We start from the raw sequence: 12,007 nt of genomic DNA on the forward strand, positions 1-12,007 counted from the left end.
ATAACTCTCACGATTTTACGTCTACAGACTCGATATTTGATATACAGGATACTGAGATTTGGGAAAATCTTTGTGATCGGTTTTCGGATAGAAATTTGGCAGTTAAGGGGTCAAAGTCCAACGATTTGGCCTTTGAGAACTCTACCAAACTCCTCCGACAATTCTGGGTCTAAACACTTGAAATTTTAGATATAGGTTCCTTGGACATGGATCTAAATTATTAACTTAAGTTGAGCCCAAAACAATAAATGTTCAGGGGTCATAATAGGGGTCAAAGTTTAAAAAAAAGTTGACCTCTGCGGTCTCTATCAAATTACTCAGACAATTTCTGGTCTAAACATTTGAAATTTTACATAAAGGATATTCAGAGATAGGGCAAACTTTTTAATCGGTTCGGGTCGAAAATTTTTAGTTACCAATATATAAATGTAATGTAATGTATGTATGTATGTATGTATGTATGCATGTATGTATGTATGTATGTCTGCATAAAACTTTCGACAGAGGCGACGGATTTTACCAAGATCAGTATTGTTTTGAAGTGCGACCTTTCAGACAACAGATATCGAAAAATTCGCTAAAAACATTAATATCTTCACCTTCAACTGGGCACTTTTCAACCGGGGGGGGGGTCGCTTTTTTCGATGTGCGTGCGTGCGCGCGCGCGCGTGTGTGTGTGTGTGTGTGTGTGTGTGTGTGTGTGTGTGTGTGTGTGTGTGTGCGTGTGCGTGTGTGTGTGTACATTTCCCTACGCAATAACTTTGCCAATTTTCAGTCTACAAATTCGAAATTTGATATACAGGGTACTGAGATTTGGGAAAATATTTGTAATCCGTTTTCGGCCAAAGATTTGGCTGTTAAGGAGTCAAAGTTCAACGATTTGACCTTTGAAAACTCTACCAAACCCCTCCGCCAATTTTGGGTCTAAACACTTGAAATTTTAGATATAGGTTCCTTGGACTTGAATCTAACTTAGTAACACTATTGGAGCCCCAAACAATAAATGTTCAGGGGTCATAATAGAGGTCAAAGTAAAAAAAATTGACCGCTTTTTTTTTTTTTTTTGCTTAACATACACCTCCAAACACACGGGCAACGCCGGGCTGAAATGCTAGTATATCTATAAAAGTGAAAATATCTGTGTGTGTGTCTCTGTCTGTGTACACTTCCCTACCAAATAACTCTGTCAATTTTCGGTTTACAGACTCGAGATTTGACATAAGAAGTATTGAGATTTGGGAAAATCTTTTTAATCGGTTTTCGGCCAGAAATTTGTCTGTTAAGGGGTCATAATAGGGGTCAAGTTAAAAAAATTGACCGCTTTTTTTTTAAACACCCGAGCAACGCCGATATGAAATGCTAGTATGTCTATAAAATTGAAGTTGTATTATGTGTGTCTGTGTGTGTACATTTCCCTACCAAACTACTCTGTCAATTTTCAGTCTACAGACTCGAGATTTGACATAACAGGTATTGAGATTTGGAAAAATCTTTTTAATCTGTTTTCGGCCAAAAATTTGGCTGTTAAGGAGTCAAAGTTCAACGATTTGACCTTTGAAAACTCTACTAAACTCCTCGCCAATTTTTTGTCTAAACACTTGAAATTTTAGATGTAGGTTACTTGAACATGTATCGAACTTTTTAATTTGATTTGAACCCAAAATGATAAATGTTAAGAGGTTAAAATTGGTGTCAAAGTTTTAAAAAAATTTAATCTCTACGGTCTCTACCTAATTACTCAGCCAATTTTTGGTCTAAACATTTGAAATGTTACATAAAGTTTATTTAGACATAGGGCAATTTTTTAATCAGTTTTTGGCCGACAACTTAGCTTTCAAGGGGTCAAAGTTCAAAAGATTTAGCCTTTGCGGTCTCTAGCAAACTATTCAGATAATTTGGGCTCTAAACATTTGAAATTTTACATAAAGGGTATTCAGACATGCAGCAGGATTTTTAATCAGATTTTAGGCGAAAATTTGGCTGCTAAGAGGTCAAAGTTGAAAGAGTTAACTTTTGCAGACTCAGCCAAACTCCTCCGCCAATTTAGAGTCTAAATATTTGAAATTTTGGATGTAGGTTACAAAGTCAAACTTTTCAATATATATATATATATATATATATATATATATATATATATATATATATATGCACATCAAGGTATGAACAGTACATAGGGTCTAAGCAAAGCCAGGCTGCATTGCTAGTATATATATATATATATATATATATATATATATATATATATATATATATATATATATATATATATATATATATGGCCATGAAAAATAAAAATTATGATTCAAACATATATTTAATGGTTAAAAATAGTGAAGTAAACATTATTTTAACAGCAATCAATATTTGGCATGTCCACCTTTTGCTTTTATATCAGTTTTTATTGGTTTTTGCATATTATTGGATAAATTGTTGCAGATGGTAGGATCTATTTTCTGCCACTCTTCATGAAGTTTGGCTTCTAATTCTTATTTTGATGAATATTTGTGCATTTTCACTCTTTTCCCTTGATGGGACCACAAAGTTTTAATACGACTTAGGTCTGGGGATTGAGGGGGCCTCTCAATCACTGTAATCCCTTTTTTATCAAACCAACCCATTGAAAATTTGACGTATGGCTTGATGCATTGTCTTGTTGAAAGCTTACATAACTTGGAATAGTCTTATCAAATATTTTAGTCAAAAAGATTTGGTAAACCTGATCCAGCATCTTAGTATAAATTGTGGAGTTTATTCTGCACTCACATGTGTACAACGGTTCAGTGCCAAAAGAAATGCAGCTCCAAACCATTACGCTTCCTCCTCCAAATTTGACAGTTGGAACCACAAAGGATGAAATGCCTTTCCTTCTCTACGGCAAACATAAACCACTCCATGGGTGCCAAAAATGAAAAATAAAATGAGAATTTGCGGCAATTTTTTAATAGATGCTATATAAAAATTTCAATTGTTCCTTTCAAAGTTTAGAAAATAGAAGCTGTTAATTACCTCAAAGTTAATTTCATCAGACCAAACAATTTGGCCTAATCATCATGTGTCCAATTTTCGTTTTTTCTTTTCTTTTGCAAATTCCAGTCGTTTTTTTTGGGGGGGGGGCTGAGACAAGTATGCCTTCTTCCTTATTTTGCATCCTTTTAATCCCGCTTCTAATACCCTTTTTCTCGCTGTTCGAGCTGATATTCTTTTGTTTGCATCATCCCTACGTTCAGCAGCAAGCTCAGAAGAACTTTTCTTCCTATCTACAATGGATGCTCTTTTCAAAGCTCTGTCTTCCCTGGCGGTTGCAGACTTTTACGGCCTTGTGTTTTTCGGTTTTGGAAATATTTTGTATCCTTGTACCTTTTAATCATTGTTTGAACTTCCTTCTTTGAACATTCCATCTTCCTGATAATTTCTACCTGAGAATATCCTCCACCAGATAAAGCAACAATTTGTACCGTTTTAATCTCTGAAAGCCACTTCTTTGGAGGCATTTTCAATTAAATATACTATTATAGATCTGGCAGGAATCAAATATTACCTAAAAAATAAAAAAAAAGAAGCTTTTAATATGAAAATGAATCATTTCAAATATTGGAATGAAACATCAAGTAAGGAAAATTCATTGTGAGATACTTTAGATTCAAGCCTTAAAGTTTAGATATTTTCTTGAATCCAAAATCTAGCACCCATCTTTGGCTAATTTTTTACCTTGATATAGCAATTTATTTAACTCCTTATATTAAGTAACTTTATGCTTTACCTGGAGTGATTTCCATAAAAAATAATTAAAATATGAAATGATTAATGATTTTTTTTTTCGAAATTTTATTAACTATTAGGTTTAGTAACATTATATTTGAATTTTAATCTTCAAAAGAAGACATAAAAGTGATAAAAAGCGGTGTTGTTCAAGGAATTCAATGTACCTGTCTCGGAACGGGTATTCTTCTAGTTTATATATAAAGATGACATTTTAAATCTTTTCCCTGGAAATGGTTTCCGTGTATAAATAACTTGAATCCAATATTTATTGCAGATACAGCGAAAATCTTTCAGTCGCCAAGAGAATGGGGATCAAGAAAAGCGTCGGCATTGGATTATCAATCGGCATCATGTGGCTGATAATGTTCAGCTCTCATGGTTTTGGTTTTTGGTATGGCTCTAAACTCATTCGAGAAGACGAATATGATATTGGCACTTTGATTGTTGTGAGTTTTCGTTTTCTCTGAATATTAACGCTTAGAATTTCATATTCATATTTTTAAAACTCATTATTGAAAATTAAAAGTACCTTAAAGCGTGGAACCACGTGCTGGCTCGCCCGACACCAATCGCTGACTCCAAATGCTGTTCGCCCTCATTTTTTTTTTTTTTTTTTTTTCGCTTTTATCTTCTCTTCTAGCAATGTTGTCGTCTCTCTGGATCACCTGTTTTCACTTCTTTTTTATCCAAGTTTACGCACTCTTTCTTTCTGATTCATTTTTCGGCCTATATTTTTTGTCTCCGGTTGTAAGGTCAAAACTGGTCCTCGAAACTTATTGTAAAAACAAATTTGAATCTGTTTTCTCTCTCTCTCTCTCTCTCTCTCTCTCTCTCTCTCTCTCTTTCTCTCTCTCTCTCTCTTTCTTTCTCTCTCTCTCTCTCTCATGTCTATGTCATGCCTTGCGCTATATCTTTCTTTCAATCTTTTTATTTTGTCATTTTTTTCTCCGCTTATAAGGGCCAATTGTGCAACAATGTGCTCTCCCACTCGACAATAATCGCCGACTCCAATGCTGTGCGCCGTCATTTTCTTATTTTTCATCTTTTCTTCTGGCCGTCTCGTCGGCTTACACATTGACGGCTTATCATTATTGTTTTATTTGTTGTTATTGTTCATGTGTATTGTTATCCTAAGGTAAAATTTATTTTGCATATACATACGTTTGCCATTTCACTTTTGCATATTAATAAATTTTAGAGTTCTTTAACATTTAAGATAGCTAATTTCTCAGTCAAACATAATCTACACGTATCGCTTACATTCCTAGATGTTATGGTTCGCCGTATATATATGTAAACCCAAAGTCTAACTATTCCCTATTAATCATAAAACAGATTCCTTGCTCTATCGAAATTAGCTTTAGCAAAAATTCGTGATGAAAATGTATTTAGGAAATCAAGCAATATCTACAACACAACTCTAAAAAATGGTGGATACCATAATATTAAAATCAAAAACAAATAAAAGAACACCACTAGTTATATTAAGACTAAAAATAGACGAAACAGAAATATGATTGTATCCGGCGCCTTATAACTAAATGTTAAAAACTAAAATCGGCAAAAAAAATTCCGAAATCCCATCGAAAAACACTTCTCCGCTACAAACGCCTTACACAACATCTTTAATAAAAACAACCTAAAACTCTCCTATAATTGCCGTAAAAACTTAAAGATGATAATTAAACTTAAACATGATAATAAAATATTAAATAGAAGTAAAGAAAACAATAATAAAATTTGTAAGAAGAAACGTGATCAACATAACAAGAAAAATAATAAAAATCATAAAAATATAATTATTAGAAACAGTAATGAACCAACTCTTAATAGAAATTAAAACTTGTGCACATTGTCCACTACAAAATAAAAGTCTTACCAAATGGCATTATTACCAGGTCACAATATTTGCCAAAGAAAACTCGGGTAACAAGAAATTTTATGTATGTATGACCTCCCTGGATTTTAAAGGTAGATATTACGGCCACAGAAGTACATTTAAAAAGAAAAAATATGCCGTATGAAAACCACATTAGCGAACTGCTACTGGGAGCTCAAGGAAAGTGGACGCTCGCCGATAGTTGAATGGGATATAGTACGTCAAGTCAGCACATATAGGGACATAGACAACACGTATACATTATGTTTGAATGAGAAATTAGCTATCCTAAATTTTTAAGAATCACAAAATTTCTTAAACTTCAGAAGTAAAATAGCAAACGTATGCATACACAAAATAAATTTTACCTTGAGATAACAACACACATAAAATAATAATAAATTAATTAATTAACAAATAAACTAGTATAAACTAAAATGTAAGCGAAAAACATACATATTAAAACTAGGTTGTTCTAACACAAACAGAAAGAAGGAACTATTTCCTCTAAAAACGAACAAAGACAGAGGTGAAGTATAAGTCAAGTGAACCTCTGTCTGATAAATGCACGATCATTAGCTGCGATAAATGGGTATGTGAGTAACAAAGAAGCTGATTGGCTAACTAGCAAACTCAACATCACGTGAATACATAAAAGCACACATGAATATCGTTTCCATACAATAGCCTGACGAATCCTCACGAGAATGAAACGTGGAAAATTCTGACTGGCTTAATTGCTACATATATTTTCAAAACTTACTACTTAGCTCTACGTACCTATTGAGCACTTTTGAAGTAAATACTGAGAATGAATACATAATATATATACTCTGTCCAGTCCGGAACACCTGATGTAATTTCTTATGTAATATCCTCAACAACTGCTTCTAGCGTGTTTTGTCTTAGGAGTTAACACTTAACCCCTCCCGTCTCACTCACGCGAGCTGCACTGGCTTTATTTCTGTTTGCCGCCAGATTGTTCTATCATATACTTAATGTAACATTCATGGAATTCGTTCTCGTAAACATAATCTGTACTTACTGGTGGGGGATGTCCTAATATATAATAACGTATTGTTTTGGTAGTAAATAACCTCAAAGCGGTCATCATAATGTAAACCCTAGGCAAACGATGTATTTATTTTGTTGTTCTAAGTTTGATAAAGACATTGTAAAAGATTTCCAAAAGGAACAATGATCGAGTGATATAAATCGATAGTTTTTTTTTATTATTTTTTAATTTTTGTAAACAATTTAACATGTTTTTTTTATTTGTTTGCAGGTGTTATTTAGCATCATTGTTGCTGCTTTTTCATTGGGAAATGCATCACCAGGATTTCAAGCATTCGGTGAAGCTAGGACGGCTGCGAAGGGAATCTTCGAGATTCTCGATTATGTAAGTCATTTTTTAAATATTCCCGTCATCACTTTAGCATGCGATCTACATTTTAGAATAGGATGTTTATTATTATGCACTAACTAGGAGTAGTCACACAAGCCATCATCAAAGATTGCTCTTTGATAACAACTTATGGTGTTTTGGGAGTCTGAGTGACAACAAGTCTCCCCAGATTTCCAGTACTCTCCATCCCTTTCGATAACCTTTGCCAAAGAATTTGTGCTATTGCAACAATCGCTTACCATTGATTTCTCGTTGGCAGCGAATTTGGGTGACAATAAGCCTCCCCAAGGTTTCAGTCTTCTTAGCACTCATTCAGCGGAGGTCTGGCTAGTGCTTTCTCTCCTGTCTTTCCATCCCCCTTGACTCTCATTATTTGGTGTGGTGCCCGTTTATGGTGACACTCACACAAAAATTATTATTATTATTATTATTATTATTATTATTATTATTATTATTATTATTATTATTATTTGTATTCGCTAGAAGTTCTTACACAGATCATCATAAGAGATTATTCACTGACATCAATCGGTGGTGTTCCCTGGAGTCTGAGTAACAACAAGTCTCCTCGTATTTCCAGTAATCTCCACCTCTTTCAATAACATTTACAAATAAATTTGCGTTATCATAACAGTTGTTTGCAATTGCCTTCTCTCTAGCAATGTCCATTGGTCTTCACTTGAATTTGAGTGACAATACGCCCCCCCCCCCAGAGCCTCAGTCCTCTTCACACTCATCCAGTGGAGGTCTACTTAGTGTTTTCTCCCCTCGGTCTTTTTTACTCCGTGACCCCTCTTGACTATCTGGTGTGGTATCAGTTGATGCTGACATTTCGAGGGGAGGGGGTAACTTATAATTATACAGTTTTAGTTTTTTTTTCTATTCCATGTGGTGTTTCTTTGTGCTTTACTTCTGTATCAGTTTCTATATGTACGGCTAGCACCTGTAGCTTATGTGCTTTAGTCTTCATTAATATTTCAACCGTTTTCATCATTGTTAGCTGCTGCATCTTGGTTAATAACAGTTTTAAAAGATAAAACAATTTAAAATACGATAAAATACTATAAAATAATATTTTCTATTTTGACTAAGAGATTATGGACTTTCATGAAGGTTTGGCTAGAATCAGCACATCGATCTACCCTTTTATCAACACCAACTCTTTTATTATTTTTTTACTCACTAGTAGTAATCACACAGGCCATCATCAAAGATTTGTGCGTTCTCTGAAGTCTGAGAGACAACAAGTCTCGCCAGATTTCCAGTACGCTCCACCTATTTCCATAACCATTGCAGATGAATATGTGGGTGTAACAGCCGCTTACCATTGATTTCTTGTTGACGACGACCATAGGTTTTCATTGGAATTTGGGTGGCAATAAACCTCCCCAAGGTCCTAGTCCTCTTTGCACTCATCCAGTGGAGGTTTGGCTTTTGCTTTCTCTCCTCGGTCTTTCCATTTTCTTTGACTCTACTTGCTTACTTGGTCTGGCGTCAGTTTTTGGTGACATATACTAAAATAGGGGGGGGCACAGAGTGGTTTTACTTACAATCATAGAGTTTCAGTTTTCATGACTCCATGTGATGTGTGTGTGTGTGTGTGTGTGTGTGGGTGTGGGTGTGTGTGTGTGTTTTATGCCCAGTTTGTGTCTGTAGATTATTTGTGTTAGTCTCCATATTCAAGGTTTTTCCTGAATATTTCAACAGTTTTCATTATTGTTATCCGTTGTACCTTCTCAGTCATCCCTCTGATTCCAATCTCTCCAATTCTTTTATTTTTTTTATTTTTACAGTGTTGTTCCTAGCGCTTCTTACTATTAGTGGTGTTATCTTGACTGTCTTTATTTTCCAGATCCCTTTGAGCTCTCTAGCCAGTTTAGTGTATTTGCTTTGCTTTTCCGTCTTCTTGATCTTCACTCTGTGGCTGCTAGGACGGCAAAATCTACAATCTGGCAAGGCTTTTCCTTCTTGTTAACTACTATGACATCCGGTCTTCTTGTTTGGATGGGTTTATCCATTTGTATATCTATGTTCCATAGGATCTTGTGATTGTTGTTTTTCAGTACTGCTGTTGGTTTGTGCTTGTACTATTTGTCTGAGTGTTCAAGATGCAATTGCCTGCATAATTGCCAGTGCACTGCCTTTCCTACTAGACTATGTCTACTTTTATATTCTGTTTGGGATTTTTTGGTGCATTCGCTTATTATGTGGTTTATTGTTTCCTCTCTTTCTCCACAGAGTCTGCATTTGCTGTTTTCTCGTCTCTTGTCGATCCTTGCTTTTATGTGGTTGGTTTTAATTGTGTTATCTTATGCGGCTTTTATTAGAGATTCAGTTTCCCTATTTAGGTTTTCTTTTTTGAAGTCACTTTCAAGTATTTTCGTTAGTCTTATCTTTTGTAATCCTTATGAATCGTCAATGTAGCTGTTTTTCTTCCCATTTTTCTTTACTCGCTTTATTCCTTCTCTCTTTGTTTTCTATCTTGTTTGTTTCTTCAGTGTCTCTTACTGCGATGATTATTCTTTCGATATTCTGCATAATGTATTTTTTAAATTCTTTTTTGTGTTATTTACACAGTCTTCTATACAATCTAGCCCTCTTCCCCAGTCTTTCCTTTTCACATAGAGCCGGTCAGTGTCATCCTTTGGGTGTAGTGCATTGTGCATATTATTATTATTGACTCACAATGAGCTTTCACACAAGTTATCAAAGATCTCTCTTTGAAAACAACTTGTAGTGTCCCTGGAAGCTGTGTGACAACAAATCTCCTCATATTCCCAGTACTATCCACCAAGTTCCCAGTTCTCTTCGCACTTGTTCAGTTGAGGTCTGGTCAGGGCTCTCTCCTCGGTCTTTCCTTCCTCTTTGACCCTTCTCGACTATTTGGTATCACTCTTTTTTTTTGGGGAGGGGGGTAATGGGAGGGGATGTAGGATGGGATAATGAACTTATAGATATGCAGTTTTAATGTTCTTGGTTCCATTATTATTATTATTATTATTATTATTATTATTGTTGTTATTGTTGTTGTTGTTGTTCAAGTAAGTGGTTGAAGGAGAGGATGTTGCTGCAAAATACCAGATTTGTGGAAAGTTTTCTAAGTCAGTTGCGCACCTTGCAGCAGAGTGTAGCATATTGGCTTAGAGGGAGTACCATAGGAGGCATGGTAGCAAGAGACTTCAAATTTACTGTGAGGTTTGTAGGAAGTTTAGAAGAAGTGTGCTGGAAAGTAGTTAAAGGATGGCAATGTGAAGGCATGGTGAGATAAAAGTGTAATGGCAATTATAATCGTTCAGATTCGGTAATGATTGACAAGGTCTCAAAGAAGTGGCAAATCATAGACTTTTCAGTGCTCTAGGACGATAACGTGATTGAGAAGGAGAAGTATGGCAATTACGCTCCATCAACCTTGGCAGCAATGTGTAGATATTGAATTAAAATCCAAATAGTCCCAGTGGTAGTACGTATGCTAGGTATTGTATTAAGTCGTTTGGAAGGATATTTGACAGAACTATAAATTTCTTATGTGTTGGGCAGTCTCCAGTCCTTTGTTATCGTTGGTACCACCAACGTCCTTATGAAACCCCCCAATCTTTGGAGCTCGTGGTTTGGAGTTGGGACTGAGGAAGAGTCCCCTGAGAATGAATCCCATTTTTTCGAGAGAGTCATTATCAAACGAATTCAGAATTATTTTTATAATGTCTTAATAATGAAGTATTGAATTCATATTTTTTAAATCATTTATTTTAATACGTTTTGTGTGCAATGTAATGGTTATTTATATTGTAACAAATGAAGATGCTGCAGTTGAAGGTGATGCAGACTGGCCACCTGTGTGTTCCATGATTGAATCAAGACAATTTTATTCTTTTGCTCATGGATGTTAGCAATATTTTTTTTTTTTTATTATTATTATTATTATTATTATTACTACTACTACTACTACTACTACTACTAAATAATAAATATTGAATCTATATAGTATTTCCTTTTTACTGTTTCTTTATTTTCAATATTTCCTGTGTACACTTTATGACTATATGATAAAGCGATATGGTGTTGTTGGATAACGAGGGGTGTTTCATGATCGGATCCATATGATTCCACCACTTTCACTTATGGATGTTGTTAATTTCCTGCAAGTACACGATTCTATGAATAACGGGACACTAATGCCAAAAACAAAAAAAGCAGTTCATAGTTTTCCCCACGAATCGACATTATTAACTCTGATACACGACACACGTAATAAGGTTCTTGTTCTTCAAGCATCAGGTCCGTCTTTGCAAACATCGATAATCAACATTTTCTAGTCCCTTCTGCATTTGGGCCTTCTAATGAGGTTTATGGTTGCACATCACGTGATCTTGTTGAGATCGTCCGTGAACTTTGTTCTCTGTCTTCATCTGCTTTTCTTGCCGACGATTATTCCGAACATCAAATATCTCCCATCCTGTCTGCTCGCATTATATGTCAAAAGAACTCCAACTGTCTGACGTGGATATTATTTAGAAGTGTCTGTGTTACTCTGCCTTACACATGACTTCTTCATTTATCTTTGTTTCTGTCCAAGAGACTCTTGGGATTAATCCTATGAACCATATCTCTGCTTCCAAACGATTTTCAGTAACCTTTATTAGTGTCCAACATTTGTAGAGGAGAATTTATCATATATTATTGCATATATAGTCAATATAACACACACACACAAACACACACACACACACACATACACACACACACACACACATATATATATATAATATAAAGCTGAATGTGTGTGTGTGTGTGTGTGTGTGTGTGTGTGTGTGTGTGTGTGTGTGTGTGTGTGTGTGTGTGTGTGTGTGTGGTCACGAATAGGCTCCTATATGATTGACTATTTTAAAAAACTGATTACATATAATGATAGAAGATGTATCGAGACACAGGAATGGGTATGTTTGATCTGGCAAAACGGTGGG

General features: G+C 35.1%; 1 protein-coding gene across 1 annotated transcript in view; it reads left to right on the top strand.

The window, feature by feature from the left end:
• LOC145291074 (ATP-dependent translocase ABCB1-like) overlaps positions 1-12,007 on the top strand; it is a 290,243-nt gene that overhangs the window by 174,408 nt on the left and 103,828 nt on the right. The window contains exons 31-32 of the mRNA XM_080136587.1: positions 4,037-4,208; positions 6,927-7,040. Of these exons, the coding sequence (XP_079992713.1) occupies positions 4,037-4,208; positions 6,927-7,040 (286 nt within the window). The remainder of the gene's footprint in view (positions 1-4,036; positions 4,209-6,926; positions 7,041-12,007) is intronic.

This window comes from Euprymna scolopes, chromosome 12 (assembly GCF_053919585.1).
Source record: "Euprymna scolopes isolate OS-2025 chromosome 12, ASM5391958v1, whole genome shotgun sequence".
NCBI lineage: Eukaryota > Metazoa > Mollusca > Cephalopoda > Sepiida > Sepiolidae > Euprymna > Euprymna scolopes.